Raw genomic sequence first — 16535 nt, forward strand, 5'->3', positions numbered from 1 at the left:
GTGGCAACCAGGAGGTCATAATGGCAAAAGGATCGCAGAATCTTGGGATTGGAGTCAAGTTCAGATTTCGCTGCTCGCACGCGAGACTCTGTTGGTACAGCAGGGGGCTTGGCTGAGCCAAGCTGACTGGGCCGGTACCAGGTCGATTTCTGGTCTGTACGGATTGGTTGATCTCAGCCATGGCGGGAGACGGGGGTCACTAAAACCGGGGTAAACATGCGCCAGGGCCTCCCCGGCTCGAGACCGTTGATTCCTGCTGGAACCGGTGTGGGTGGAGACAGGGTCTGTATCTGCTGTGAGGCCTGCATGGGCGAAGTTTCCTGCTGTGCACACGTGGCCACTGGGTGAGGATGGTAGCCATGGCAACCGTCAGTGGGGGTAGAGGCTTGCCTTGGGCATCAGGCCCTGTGGCCGGTGACTGGATTTAAAATGGCGGTGGAGTGGGGTGGGTGGGCTTGAGCTACACTTTCTTGCACATGGGTGGTTTAACAATTAAACTGCAGCTCATTTAAAATACTTGCTTGTAGCCTTGAGGCAGCGTGCACTGCTAGCAGGGAACAAGGCTAGGGTGGTTAGCAGGCCAAAGCAAGGATTTAAGATGGTGCCGGATTGTAGTCTGACCCCCTAGCTGCCACTTAACAGGGTTTATTCAGAACAGATGGGAAGAAACATTGAGGAGTTGTCCAACACTGGTACAAGGAGAGCGCGGAGAGCTCGCGAACAGCACACCAGAGAGAGGAAAGCTTTCAACTGGGCAGCTCGCTGTACAATAACTGTCTGTGTAACTCCCTGCTCAGGCCGGTTCCTCAGTCCTTTTGCCGAAAGGGGACAAATGCCTCTTTTTACTGCCGCTATAAGATGTCACGGTTTGGAATGGAGCAGAGACGGCAATGGCTGATCGGTCCATGTGGATCGCTAATGGATTACAGTACCTACCACATTGATATACGGCTGATAGCCAGGATGGCATTGCAGGACAACAGAAATAGACCATTATTTAAGCTGGCATTTCAATCATTGCGGGTTTGACACTATTCCAAAACACACAAGATTTTTTTTTATATCAAATTACGCTGAGTGTAAGTCTGCAGACCCAGGGCGTGACCCCCTCGCCCGCGCCCCCCCACAGGCCCAGGGCGTGACCCCCTCGCCCCTCCCACTGCAGGCCCAGGGCGTGACCCCTCCCCCCCCCCCCCGCAGGCCCAGGGCGTGACCCCTCCACGCCCCCCCACCCCCATACACAGCGCTTTCTGCCAGCCAGATGGAGACTTGTGTGTCGGTTTAGTGCCTGGCAAACAGCTGTACTACCGTTGAATTTCTTGGCTCAGACAGCCTTGGACTTCTGGCTCTGAATGAAGACGAGACAAAACTTTGAGACTGAAGCTGATAAGCCGGGGCTTTGGTGGAAAGTCTCACGCCTGAAACTCTCTCTCAGCAACAGTCTCCTTCCCTCCTGACACCAGACTACAGCATTTCACCCAAGTCGCAGTTTGCAACGGGCTCTCTCTCTCGGACTCTGTCTGTTTCTGCCTTGGTCTGTCTCTTTCTCTTCACAGGCACTCTGCAAAGCCAGTCTCAGCCTGGGTGACAGGTTGCAAACCTCTCCCTTCCTCACCCAATATTGCAGGAGACAGCATTTGCTCTAGCCGGACATTTGGGTTCATTACAGGGAGAGTTAAACAGTGCGACAGGTTTGAGGGGCCCACTCGGCACTTTCTAAACTCGAGGTGGCCCTGGACTGTGCGTGGTGTCAAGAGTGAGACAGTGCGCCACTGCGCGCTGGAGTCAGAACCGGCTCTCCATTTACTATGTCACTAGTGTCGGCGTAAGGTGCATGCGGCTTCACACCCACCCCGAAGACAGAAGAGCCCATTGTCGAAGCTCCCTGTTGGTGGCAGTGCCACGTGAATCACCCTCGTGGTGTAAACATACCCTCGGGTGCCCTCACAACACGCCTTGCGGGGCCCGACAGGGGAGAGAGGCGGGGCCGCTTCCCAGGCGCAAAGGAAAAAGAGAAATGGTCAAGGACCCGCCTCGCTGACTCTCCGCCCCCCCACCTTTCCATGGCCCTGGGATTCCCTGGGAGCAGGGTGGAATGTGTAACCATGACAACAGGGCAGGGCGGGATGTTCTTCGATCTCCCTCCTCCTTCCCCTGTCACACCAGTGTCTGTTTTTGAGGGATACTCAGGGTGGAGCCGGCAGGAAGCACCGGGGGGCCGGAGATCGGCACCATCTCTCTGCCAGGGACAGGGATCAGTGTCGGGGACAACTACCCCAGCCCCTCCTGGTGGGAAGGGGGCGGCGGCGAGGCAACTACCCCAGCCGCAGCCTCTCCTGGTGGGAGGGGGGGGCGGTGAGAGATCAAAGGGGGGGGGGGGCGCGAGAGATCGAAGGGGGGGGGGGGGAGGGGGCGCGAGAGAGGGGTCACACTGCAGACCCGTTGGGCATTAGAGGAACCAGGATCTCAGGCCCAAGGGTGCTCAGTTTGCTCTGGGTCGGGAGCTCTGCCTTGCAGCACGACAATGGGCTGGTCTCCAATTGCCAGTGTGTGTGGAAATGAATCTAAATTGCTGCCGACTGTTCTCCCACACCCGAAGGAGCGGAATCTGTCTGGGGTTTGAAACGCAGGGCACCAGGCAGTCTCCCGTACCTCGCCCAACTGACACTTGTTAAAGTGCGGGCCCAGACGGTGACAGGGAAGCAGGCTATTTGACTGCAGAGGGCATCGCGGAAGAGTTGGATTCCTGTGCTGAGCCGATGCCCTTACACGGGCACGCCATGGCTCGGTGCCTCATCACCCGCCCTGGTACACTGAGCCAACTCTTGTCACCATTGGTTACCATGGCACAGAACACATCCTGTGATTGGTGGATAATGGGGCAGCCATACCTGGATTTTGCCAACTGTGTATTTTTTTTTTAAATCCAAGAAAATGTTGCATCTAAAGCTCCTGAATAAGAATGCTCCATCTCTGGTGAAACTATTCCTCATCACTTTTTACAATGAAAGAAAAAACGCTGAACCGATTTTCAAATTAGCTAGCGACTTACCGGCTTCCCGAATTCCAACTCCGAAAAGAATTTATACCAAGGTTCATTCTTTAGATCTATTTCTTCTGGACTTATATCCCGATTCTGAAGAGGTAACGGCATGGGAGTGGAGGAGAAAGAAGAAGATTGAGTAAAGGCTACAGAACAGCATGAGGTATAGCATGGGATGCAGCAGCTGGGTATGTATGGGCAATCCACCTGCCCCAGGCACAAGTCCGAACACATACCAGAATGGGCCAAAGGGGCTGATGTTAAATAAAGACTGATTGTCTCAGTCCAGTGGTCACTGCACATGGAGCCATGTAACTGTATTAACCTCATTCCAAGAGCCCTGGGGTGGGAAATGGTAAAATGGCATGTTCCTGCAGCAGGGGGCGATCTTCTGAGGTTAGGGCTCATGTGTCTTGTTGGAGCACATGTCAGAGGAGCTTAACTCTGTATCTAACCCGTGCTGTACCTGCCTGGGAGTGTTTGATGGGACAGTGCAGGGGGAGCTTTACTCTGTATCTAACCCGTGCTGTACCTGCTCTGGGACTGTTTGATGGGACAGTGCAGGGGGAGCCTTACTCTGTATCTAACCCGTGTTGTACCTGAACCTGCCCTGGGAATGTTTGATGGGACAGTGTAGAGGTAGCTTTACTCTGTATCTAACCCCGTGCTGTACCTGCCTGGGAGTGTTTGATGGGACAGTGTAGAGGGAGCTTTACTCTGTATCTAACCCCTGCTGTACCTGAACCTGCGCTGCTTGATGCCTACACCAGTGTTTGGAACGGATATCCCTCACATTAATGAACATTAAATTCACAAAATATGTTGTTTTAAAAAGTGAACAATTTGTCAGTTTAAAACAGACACTGACTTCACAAAAAAAAAAATGCTGCAAACTGTTTTTGATATATTCATTAAAGGCTTCTTCAGTGACGTGTTTGGTTGAGTCAAGGCTGTTCAGGGGCGATACCATACATCCCAGTAAAATGGACAGATAGATCAAAGGTTAATACACAAAGACAAAAGCACAGAATAAAGAGAGACAGACATTCTGCAACACGAGATGTCTTGAAAGAGAGTTAGATATCAGAGATACTAGAGCCCAGAAGGGAGGCTCTATCCTTGTACAAGAGACAGCACAGAACGTTCTGTGTAGCCTCATGGCCAAAGAGAGCCACAAGGATCAGAAACTTGAATCCCTACTACTGAGGTCAGCTGGGTGGAACCTGAGCCCACAGGTTAAAGAAGGGAGAGAGAAAAGAAAATTAGCTAAGGTTCCTGCTCCGAGCGGCTGCCCACTGACTCCTGTAGGTAAGTGTGCACGTGCGTGTTTGAGAAGGTTTGGGCTCAGTTGTCATACCCTTCCCGATTGGCTATTCTACTGGTATTGTTCAGGTCACACGGCCACTGGGCGAGATACCTGCAGGCGACTCACACCCATGAAACTGCACAGCATCGCCATTCGTCCCCCACCCCCCAGTGATACCGCACCGCGATTCACCCCCTCGTGACCCTGCGCCCCATCGCGCTTCACCCGTGACCCCACGCCCCATCGTGTCCCACGCTGTTGACAACACACCGCATTGCGCTTCACCCCCATGACCCCGCACCCGATCACGATTCACCCCGTGACACCGCATCCCATCGCAATTCACCCCCCCCTCCCAGTGACCCCACGCCCCATCGTGATACACCCAGTGACCCCACGCCCGATCATGATTCACCCAGTGACCCCACGCCCCATCGCGATTCACCCAGTGACCCCACGTCCCATCGCGATTCACCCTGTGACACCGCTTCACGCCCCATCGCGATTCACCCCCATGGCCCATCGCAATTCACCCCATGACACCACACGCCATCGCGATTCAGCCAGCGACACCACACGCCATCGCGATTCGCCCCCCGTGAAACCCCATCGCGATTCACCTATCCCCGCCCGTGAAACCGCAGCACGATTCACACCGTCAGTTATGGGACAGGGGCAATTAAACAGGGTCAATCCCCATCGCGTGTCTGTACCAACTCGCACATCAAGCAGCAGCTCTCTCGCTGTTCCTTCAGGAACTTTCATTTCCAACCTCCTCCGAGCTCACTGAGATGATGAACAGTTGGATATGACCTTTGCACTCTTGGTCCAGACTGCACCTCCAGCAGCGAACTCCTGCAGTGGAGAGCAGCAGAGGAACCGAGACTGAAACCTTCAAACCGACCAACACCAGTTTTTCGTTCCTCGCCTCAAATGCCTGTAATTTGATCTTACCCAGCGCAAGAGGTGACATTGAATAACGCAAACCCTGCAGTGAGCAGCACGCCAAGGCAGGCCTAGACAACACGCCCTGCCAGCACCCCAACCCTGCTCACTAATGCCACCACCTCATTGGCTAGCGACAAGCCCACACGCATTCAATACAAGGTATCTTTGCTCTGCTTTGTTCCTAGTGTGGAACCTCACTAGACAATGAAAGCTGGTCCTGGAACTGCACCCATCTCCAAACCGCACTCCTCCACCCCCTCAAAATAACCCCTTTCCATTTCAGGTTGTGGAGCAGTCATAGAAGCATAGAAATTTATAGCACAGAAGGAGGTCATTCGGCCCATCGTGTTCATGCCGGCCAACCAAGAGCTATCGAGCCTAATCCCACTTTCCAGCTCTCGGTTCAGGTGCACATCCAAGTACTTTTTAAAAAGTGGTGAGGGTTTCTGCCTCTACCACCCTTTCAGGCAGTGAGTTCCAGACCCCCACCACCCTTTGGGTGAAGAAATTTCCCCTCAAATTCCATCTAAACCTCCTACCAATTACTCTAAATCTATGCCCCCTGGATGTATCCCCTCTGCTAAGGGAAATAGGTGCTTCCTATCCACTCTATCGCAGCCCCTCATAATTTTATACACCTCAATAAGGTCTCCCCCCATCCTCCTCTGTTCCAAAGAAAATAAACCCAGACTATCCAATCTTTCCTCATCGCTAAAATTCTCCGGACCGGGCAACATCCTCGTAAATCTCCTCTGTACCCTCTCGAGTGCAATCACATCTTTCCTGTAATGTGGTGACCAGAACTGCACACAGCAGTATTTTGTCCAATATTCATGCTTTGGTTGTGATACCAGCTCCTGGACTGGCAGAACATTTGAGCAACAAGGTCCCCTCTGGGCCACACAACTCCACGTACCGTTTCAGCCAATCACAACTGCTCACAATCTGGGCCAATGACTTATTACTGCTCACTGCCTCTGGGGAGGGGGGTTGGTTTATGCAGATTGCGCAAGGCTTGGCAATCAAACATCATCGAATGTGGTAAGCGCAGAAGCTTTGTGGGATGTGTTATGGGATGTCACACACCGCGACAAATCTGTTCAGAATTCCGTTAGCTCCAACCTCAAGAAGCTAGTGGTAGAGAATTATGCTGGTTCCCCTGCCTGTGCTGTGACCACAATTGAGCCTAATGCGTCACATCACCCAGGAATCCATTTGTGGTGACTCCGGCCAGACAGTTGGGTGTTCTCTCAGGCTGCCACGTTTTCAACGATGCGAGTTGTGCAGACAGCGCTGTGAGCAGCTCCTCTTGCTGCTGCGTGCCGATAAGGAGCGGAATTTTTACAAGCTCGAAGATAGTGCCCGACTCACAAAGAGGGCTCTGCACGGCACGACTTCATTATCCTTAGTGCTGTGGTGGCTCTGCAAGTCCAATCTCCTGTCCTTTGGAATAACATACGCTTAAAAATACAGCTGCTTGGGATGAAATTCTCTGCCTGTCGAGCGTAAAAATCCGACTTAAAGTAAATCCCTCCAGTTTTAGTTGCAACGTACCACCGCTCCTTATTTGACAGCCAATTAGCAACCCGGCTCCGAGGGACCAAGGGACGGCTGCTGTGAGAAGCAGAGATGTGCAGACACTGGCACGTCTCCGAAGCAGGGATGAAGTGGACACACTGCAGGGGTAAAGTGGAAGGAGCCTTACTCTGTATCTAAGCACAGTGTACAGGAGATGGGAGCACCTGAGGCGGTCATTGAGGGCGCGGAATAAGTCTTGGCCATAGTGCAAAACGGGCGCTAGTGAATCTGCAGCTTCAATGGAAAAGAACAACAGGGCGGGATGTATAACGGACAGCATTGTCGCACAAGATAAATTGTACTCTCGCCACCTTGCCTTCAGCAATAAATTAGTAATTTAATAAAACTGTACATAGAAACATAGAAACTAGGTGCAGGATTAGGCCATTTGGCCCTTCGAGTCTGCACCACCATTCAATAAGATCATGGCTGATCATTCTCTTAGTACCCCTTTCCAGCTTTCTCTCCATACCCCTTGATCCCTTTAGCCGTATGGGCCATATCTAACTCCCTCTTGAATATATCCAATGAACTGGCATCAACAACTCTCTGCGGCAGGGAATTCCACAGGTTAACAACTCGCTGAGTGAAGAAGTTCCTCCTCATCTCGGTCCTAAATGGCCTACCCCTTATCCGAAGACTATGTCCCCTGGTTCTGGACTTCCCCCAACATCGGGAACATTCTTCCCGCATCTAACCTGTCCAGTCCCGTCAGAATCTTATACGTTTCTATGAGATCCCCTCTCATCCTTCTAAACTCCAGTGAATACAGGCCCAGTTGATCCAGTCTCTCCTCATATGTCAGTCCAGCCATCCCTGGAATCAGTCTGGTGAACCTTCGCTGCACTCCCTCAATAGCAATAACGTCCTTCCTCAGATTCGGAGACCAAAACTGAACACAATATTCCAGGTGAGGACTCACCAAGGCCCTGTACAACTGCAGTAAGACCTCCCTGCTCCTATACTCAAATCCCCTAGCTATGAAGGCCAAAATACCATTTGCTTTCTTCACTGCCTGCTGTACCTGCATGCCAACTTTCAATGACTGATGAACCATGACACCCAGGTCTCGTTGCATCTCACCTTTTCTTAATCTGCCACCATTCAGATAATATTCTGCCTTCGTGTTTTTGCCCCCAAAATGGATAACCTCACATTTATCCACATTTTACTGCATCTGCCATGAATTTGCCCACTCACCTAATCTGTCCAAGTCACACTGCAGCCTCTTAGCATCCTCCTCACAGCTCACACCTCCACCCAGTTTAGTGTCATCTGCAAACTTGGAGATATTACACTCAATTCCTTCATCTAAATCATTAATGTATATTGTAAAGAGCTGGGGTCCGAGCACTGAGCCCTGCAGCACTCCACTAGTCACTGCCTGCCATTCTGAAAAGGACCCGTTTATCCCGACTCTCTGCTTCCTGACTGCCAACCAGTTCTCTATCCACGTCAGTACATTACCCCCAATACCACACGTTTTGATTTTGCACACTAATCTCTTGTGCGGGCTCTTGTCAAAAGCCTTTTCAAAGTCCAAATACATCACATCCACTGGTTCTCCCTTGTCCACTCTGCTAGTTACATCCTCAAAAAATTCCAGAAGATTCATCAAGCATGATTTTCTTTTCATAAATCCATGCTGATTTGGACCGATCATGTCACTGCTTTCCAAATGCACTGCTATTTCATCCTTAATGATTGATTCCAACATTTTCCCCACTACTGATGTCAGGCTAACCGGTCTATAATTACCCATTTTCTCTCCCTCCTTTTTTAAAAAGTGGTGTTACATTAGCTACCCTCTAGTCCATAGGAACTGATCCAGAGTCGATAGACGGTTGTAAAATTATCACCAATGCATCCACTATTTCTCGGGCCACTTCCTTAAGTACTCTGGGATGCAGACTATCAGGCCCCAGGGATTTATCGGCCTTCAATCCCATCAATTTCCCGAACACAATTTCTCGCTTTATAAGGATGTCCTTCAATTCCTCCTTCTCACTAGACCCACTGTCCCCTAGCACATTCAGAAGATTATTTGTGTCTTCCTTTGTGAAGACAGAACCAAAGTATTTGTTCAATTGGTCTGCCATTTCCTTGTTCCCCATTATAAATTCACCTGAATCCGACTGCAAGGGACCTACATTTGTCTTCATTAATCTTTTTCTCTTCACATATTTATAGAAGCTTTTGCAGTCAATTTTTATGTTCCCTGCAAGCTTCCTCTCATACTCTATTTTCCCTCTCTTAATTAAATCCTTAGTCCTCTTCTGTTGAATTCGAAATTTCTCGCAGTCCTCAGGTTTGCTGCTTTTTCTAGCCAATTTATATGCCTCTTCCTTGGTTTTAACACGATCCTTAATTTCCCTTGTTAGCCACGGCTGAGCCACCTTCCCAGTTTTATTTTTACTCCAGACAGGGATGTACAATTTCTGAAGTTCATCCATGTGATCTTTAAATGTTTGCCATTGCTTATCCACCGTCAACCCTTTAAGTATCATTTGCCAGTCTATTCTAGCTAATTCACGCCTCACACCGTCAAAGTTACCTTTCCTTAAGTTTAGGACCCGAGTTTCTAAATTAACGGTGTCATTCTCCATCTGAAAGAATTCTACCATATTATGGTCACTCTTCTCCAAGGGGCCTCGCTCAACAAGATTGCTAATTAGTCCCTTCTCATTACACATCACCCTGCTATTCATGCACAGCTGCAAGGTGAGTCAATCTGGCAAGGCCGGCATTTATTGCCCATCCCTAATTGCCCTCGAGAAAGTGGTGGTGAGCTGCCTTCTTGAAACGCTGCAGTACGTGTGGTGAAACATAGAAACATATAGAAACATAGAAAATAGGTGCAGGAGTAGGCCATTCGGCCCTTCTAGCCTGCACCGCCATTCAATGAGTTCATGGCTGAACATTCAACTTCAGTACCCCATTCCTGCTTTCTCGCCATACCCCTTGATCCCCCTAGCAGTAAGGACCTCATCTAACTCCTTTTTGAATATATTTAGTGAATTGGCCTCAACAACTTTCTGTGGTAGAGAATTCCACAGGTTCACCACTCTCTGGGTGAAGAAGTTCCTCCGCATCTCGGTCCTAAATGGCTTACCCCTTATCCTTAGACTGTGACCCCTGGTTCTGGACTTCCCCAACATTGGGAACATTCTTCCTGCATCTAACCTGTCTAACCCCGTCAGAATTTTATATGTTTCTATGAGGTCCCCTCTCATTCTTCTGAACTCCAGTGAATACAAGCCCAGTTGATCCAGTCTTTCTTGATAGGTCAGTCCCGCCATCCCGGGAATCAGTCTGGTGAACCTTCGCTGCACTCCCTCAATAGCAAGAATGTCCTTCCTCAGGTTAGGAGACCAAAACTGTACACAATACTCCAGGTGTGGCCTCACCAATGCCCTGTACAACTGTAGCAACACCTCCCTGCCCCTGTACTCAAATCCCCTTGCTATGAAGGCCAACATGCCATTTGCTTTCTTAACCGCCTGCTGCACCTGCATGCCAACCTTCAATGACTGATGTACCATGACACCCAGGTCTCTTTGCACCTCCCCTTTTCCTAATCTGTCACCATTCAGATAATAGTCTGTCTCTCTGTTTTTACCACCAAAGTGGATAACCTCACATTTATCCCACAGTGCTGTTAGGGAGGGAGTTCCAGGATTTTGACCCAGCGACGATGAAGGAACGGCCGATATATTTCCAGGTCAGGATGGTGTGTAACTTGGAGGGGAACTTGGAGGTGGTGGTGTTTCCATGCGCCTGCTGCCTTCTAGATGGTAGAGGTCACGGGTTCGCCGAAGAAGCCTTGGCGAGTTGCTGCAGTGCACTTTGTCGATAGTACACACTGCAGCCACGGTGCGCCATGGTGGAGGGAGTGAATGTTGAAGGTGGTGGATGGGGTGCCAATTAAGCGGGCTGCTTTGTCCTGGATGGTGTCAAGCTTAGAGTGTTGTTGGAGCTGCACTCATCCAGGCAAGTGGAGAGTATTCCATCACACTCCTGACTTGTGCCTTGTAGTTGGTGGAAAGACTTTTGGGATTGGGATGAGGTAGAGGGAATGGAGACTTCAAGCAGATTAACAAAATCTCCAACATGGGTCTTTGGAGAATGATGAAGCTGTTTAGAATTTAATGCAAGAGCTTTACAACATTGACTACACTCAAAAAGTACTCCATTGCCTGTAAAGCGTTTTGAGACATCCGGTGGTCGTGAAAGGCGCTATATAAATGCATGTCCTTCTTTCTTTATCTGTACCCAAAGATCATACACACGAACATAAGAACTAGCAGCAGGAGTAGGCCACATGGCCCTTCCAGCCTGCTCTGCCTTTCAACAAGATCATGGCTGATCCTTGACCTCAACTCCACTCATAGGAACGTAAATTCCACTTACGTCTCTCCCGGTCTCTCCATGGTGGTTTGAATAATCTTCATCCTGCACCTGATCACTCTTGTAGCCCAAAGTGCTGTTCTCCATGAGTGGCTGCCCTGGGTCGCCTTCGCTGTTTTCTTCTGATTTCTGGTGCGAAAAGTTCAAGAGATAAACCTCCTACATCTCCGTCCTTCCAGCATCATGCACGTCGCTTTCAGGCTGCACCACCAAAAGGCATGTATCCCAAGGGGTGACAAGGCAAGAACGCATGCAGAAACATGCAAGTTGTGGAGCAGAGTGATGGATGCCTGTCAGCGCTCTGCGTCTCTGCACCTTTTGTGGCCAAAGTATCAATAGATTGTTTTTCCTTTACATACAAATGACAGCCTCTTGTGCCTCCTGCAGAATTTTGCGCCTGTAGAACCGTACCCCAGTGAGAGTCAGTGTGTGTAGGACCCATACCCCAGTGAGAGTCAGTGTGTGTGGGACTGTACCCCAGTGAGAGTCAGTGTGTGTGGGACTGTACCCCAGTGAGAGTCAGTGTGTGTGGGACTGTACCCCAGTGAGAGTCAGTGTGTGTAGGACCCATACCCCAGTGAGAGTCAGTGTGCGTGGGACTGTACCCCAGTGAGAGTGTGTGTGGAACCGTACCCCAGTGAGAGTCAGTGTGTGTGGGACCCATACCCCAGTGAGAGTCAGTGTGTGTGGAACCATACCCCAATGAGAGTCAGTGTGTGTGGGACTGTAACCCAGTGAGAGTCAGTGTTTGTGGAACTCTCCTGATGAGAGAATGTAGAAGGGTGCAGAGTTTCGCACCTTAAGGCCTTCAGAAGTCCATCACTGCACAGTCATCCAGGGCAAAAAGCAAAACCCAGCACTCAAGACACTGCCCTCTACCCAAGCTGCATGCAGGACCAGAGCTGAGAATCCAGCCCGTGACACCATAACCAATGAAAGCATTCGAGATATCCCTCCGAAATCACTCCCAGCACCTAAACCCACAAGCAGCGCGCACGAAAAGATGATTCAAGAATTGAACCATCTACACTCGGAACATCCAAGTGTAAAAATTCTGGGCACTTCACCCTTCAGAGTATTGGCTTCCAGATCTTCCGATCCAACTGGTTCATCTTTCTACATACACTAGCTGCTCTTTTGTGACACAGCTCATGCACAAGACAGAGTCGGATTTATAAATTAATAATGTCGGACTGAAATTGTGCCATTTATTGGAACGGAATTATTGATTTATGAAACATATTCAAAATATAGATTTGTTAGCTTAACGAAGTGTAATTGTTGTGTATCTGTAAAGCATGCACTCCCATGTTCCGCCACCAGCGAGCTTATCCCCTCAAATCCCAACATCCCTTGGAAGCACTGTATATAAGCCGGCCCCGAAGGCCTGTTCCTCACTCTGGAGTGTCTTATTAAAGACTGAGGTCACTGTTACTTTAACCTCCGTGTGCAGCCTCATCTGTGTTAGGAACACAATAACTGGCGACGAGAATACGAATCCAATGCAAAGATGCAGCAAACTGTGGGCATCCTGGAGAAGTTCTCGGAGGTTGAGGACTGGGAAGCCCATGTCGAACGGCTAGACCAATACTTTGCAGCCAACGAGCTGGATGGAGAAGGAAGCGCTGCAAAAAAGGGGAGTGGTCCTCCTCACAGTCTGCGGGGCACCGACCTGCAGCCTCATGAAGAATCTTCTGGCTCCGGTGAAACCCACAGAAAGTCGTATGAGGAGCTGTGTACACTGGTTCGGGAGCATCTTAACCCGAGGGAGAGCGTGCTGATGGCAAGGTATCGGTTCTACACGTGCCAGCGATCTGAAGGTCAGGAAGTGGCGAGCTACGTCACCGAGCTAAGGCGACTTGCAGGACAATGTGAGTTTGATGGCTACCTGGAGCAAATGCTCAGAGACTTTTTTGTACTGGGCATTGGCCACAAGACCATCCTACGAAAACTTTTGACTGTAGAGACACCGACCCTCAGTAAGGCCATTGCGATAGCACAGGCGTTTATGTCCACCAGTGATAACAGCAAACAAATCTCTCAGCACACAAGTGCGAGCAATGTTCATAAATTAACGAACTGTGTTTGCGAGCAGAAATGTGCAGGGCAGAAACCACGAGTCTGCAATTGCCAGCAGGACTCAGGTGATCCAGATGACTCAGAGTCCGTAACAAAGGATAAATGCAAGGCAATTCACACCTTGTTGGCGTTGTGGAGGCTTCCATTCAGCCTATTCATGCTGTTTCAAAGGGTATGTTTGCAAGAGCTGTGGAACAATGGGGCACCTCCAATGAGCTTGCAAACGAGCTGCAAACTCTGCACAACCTGCTAACCACCACGTAGCAGAGGAAGATCGGTCCATGGTGGATTAAAGCAATTTCGAGCCTCAGAGAGGAAGCAGATGCTGAAGTATACGGGGTGCACACAAAATGTCCACCTATAATGCTAAAAGTAAAATTGAATGGCTTAACCGTAGCCGTGGAACTGGACACTAGCGCTAGCCAATCCATCATGAGTAAAGAGATGTTTGAGAGACTGTGGTGCAACAAGGCATTCAGACCAGCCCTGAGCCCCATCCACACGAAACTGAGAACGTACACCGTTCACTCATTCACTGTCCTGGGCAGCGCCATGGTCAAGGTCACCTACGAGGGCACGGTGCACGAACTGTCACTCTGGATTGTCCCGGGCAATGGCCCCACACTGCTTGGAAGGAGCTGGCTGGGCAAAATACGCTGGAACTGGGATGACATCCGAGCGCTATCACATGTCGATGAGGCCTCATGTACCCCGGTTCTTAACAAATTTCCTTCCCTTTTTGAGCCAGGCATTGGAAACTTTTCCGGGGCGAAGGTGAGGATCCACTTGGTCCCAGAGGCACGACCCATTCACCACAAAGCGCGAGCAGTACCTCATGATGAGGGAGAGTGGAAATCAAGCTGAACAGGCTGCAACGTGAGGGCATCATCTCCCCAGTGAAATTCAGTGAGTAGGCCAGCCTGATTGTTCCAGTACTCAAAAGTGATAGCACGGTCAGGATTTGCAGCGATTATAAAGTAACTATTAATCGTTTCTCGCTACAGGACCAATACCCGCTACCTAAGGCAGACAACCTATTTGTGATGCTGGCAGGAGGCAAGACGTTCACCAAGCTCGACCTGACTTCAGCATACATGACACAGGAGCTGGAAGAGTCTTCGAAGGGCCTCACCTGCATCAACACGCACAAGAGACTGTTCATCTACAACAGATGCCCGTTTGGAATTCGGTCGGCTGCAGCGATCTTCCAGAGAAACATGGAGAGCTTACTCAAGTCGGTACCACACACAGTGGTCTTTCAGGATGACATATTGGTCACTGATTGGGACACCGTCGAGCACCTACAAAACCTGGAGGAGGTCCTCCAGCGACTGGATCGGTAGGGCTGCGGCTGAAGAGGTCGAAATGAATCTTCATGGCAACAGAAGTGGAGTTTTTGGGGAGAAAGATTGCGGTGGGCGGCATTTGGCCCACAGACGCCAAGACAGAGGCTATCAGGAACGCGCCCAGGCCACAGAACGTCACGGAGCTGCCGTCGTTCCTGGGACTCCTCAACTATTTTGGTAATTTCCTTCCGGGGTTAAGCACCCTTTTAGAGCCCCTAAATGTGTTATTGCGCGAAGATGAGAACTGAGTATGGGGAAAAAAACAAGTAATTGCTTTCAAGAAAGCCAGAAACATTTTATTCTCCAACAAGCTGCTTGTATTGTATAACCCGTGTAAAAGACTTGTGCTAGCATGTGACGTGTCATCGTATGGAGTCGGGTGTGTATTACAACAAGCTAACGTTGCGGGGAAGTTTCAACCTCTGCTTCCAGGAGCTTGTCTAAGGCCGAGAGGACCTACAGCATGATTGAGAAAGAGGCATTAGCGTGTGTGTTCGGGGTAAAGAAAATGCATCAGTACCTGTTTGGCCTCAAATTTGAGCTAGAAACCGATCACAAGCCCCTCATATCCCTGTTCGCTGAAAACAAGGGGATAAATACTAATGTCACAGCCCGCATACAAAGGTGGGCACTCGCGCTATCAGCGTATAACTATACCATCCGCCACAGGCCAGGCACTGAGAACTATGCAGATGCTCTCAGTTGGCTACCATTGCCCACCCCGGGAGTGGAAATGGCGCAGCCCGCAGACTTGTTGATGGTCATGGAAGCGTTTGAAAATGATAAATCACCTGCCACGGCCTGCCAGATTAAGACTTGGACCAGCCAAGATCCTCTGCTGTCCCTAGGAAAAAAAACTGTGTACTGCATGGGAGCTGGGCCAGCATCCCCTTTGAAATGCAAGACCAATCAAGCCGTTCCAGCGGCGAAAGGATGAGCTGTCCATTCAGGCAGACTGCCTGTTGTGGGGTAACTGCGTAGTGCTACGAAAAAAGGACAGGGAGACGTTCATCTCAGATCTCCGCAGCACACACCCGGGCATAGTAATGATGAACGCGATAGCCAGATCCCATGTGTGGTGGCCCTGTATTAACTCTGACTTAGAGTCCTGTGTACGGCAACGCGCCCAGAGAGGCACCACTAAGTTTGTGGTCCTGGCCCTCCAGACCATGGTCGAGGATCCATGTCGACTATGCGGGCCCGTTTCTCGGTAAAATGTTCCTGGTGGTGGTGGATGCTTTTTCAAAATGGATTGAATGTGAAATAATGTCAAGAAGCACCGCCACCACCATTGAAAACCTGAGGGCCATGTTTGCCACCCACGGCCTGCCTGACATACTGGTCAGTAACAACGGGCCATGTTTCACCAGAGCCGAATTTAAAGAATTCATGACCTGAAATGGGATCAAACATATCACCTCGGCCCCGTTTAAACCAGCCTCCAATGGGAAGGCAGTACAAACCATCAAACAGAGCCTTAAACGAGTCACAGAAGACTCACTCCAAACCCGCCTGTCCCGAGTACTGCTCAGCTACCGCACGAGACCCCACTCGCTCACAGGGGTGCCCCCGGCTGAGCTACTCATGAAGAGGATACTTAAAACCAGACTCTCGCTGGTTCACCCCAACCTGCATGATCAGGTAGAGAGCAAGCGGCAGCAACAAAATGTAAACGATGGTCGCGCCACTGTGTCATGGGGAATTGATCTGAATGACCCTGTGTATGTGCTAAACTATGGACATGGTCCCAAGTGGATCGCGGGCACGGTGATAGCTGAAGAAGGGAATAGGGTGTTTGTAGTCAAACTAGACAATGGACAAATTTGCA

At 50.2% G+C, this 16535-nt stretch overlaps 1 protein-coding gene across 49 annotated transcripts in view; it reads right to left on the minus strand.

Moving 5' to 3' along the window:
* LOC139234937 (sorbin and SH3 domain-containing protein 1) overlaps positions 1 to 16535 on the minus strand; it is a 259206-nt gene that overhangs the window by 61443 nt on the left and 181228 nt on the right. For 32 of the 49 annotated variants that reach the window (XM_070865865.1, XM_070865858.1, XM_070865866.1 and 29 more), the window contains 2 exons: positions 11286 to 11411; positions 3053 to 3136 (listed from right to left, as the gene is read on the minus strand). The exons of 4 other annotated variants lie outside the window; for them this stretch is intronic. In XM_070865865.1, the coding sequence (XP_070721966.1) occupies positions 3053 to 3136; positions 11286 to 11411 (210 nt within the window). The remainder of the gene's footprint in view (positions 1 to 3052; positions 3137 to 11285; positions 11412 to 16535) is intronic. 13 more of the 49 variants (XM_070865885.1, XM_070865905.1, XM_070865879.1 and 10 more) reach the window with 2 other exon arrangements.

The sequence above is a fragment of the Pristiophorus japonicus genome, chromosome 22 (assembly GCF_044704955.1).
Source record: "Pristiophorus japonicus isolate sPriJap1 chromosome 22, sPriJap1.hap1, whole genome shotgun sequence".
NCBI lineage: Eukaryota > Metazoa > Chordata > Chondrichthyes > Pristiophoridae > Pristiophorus > Pristiophorus japonicus.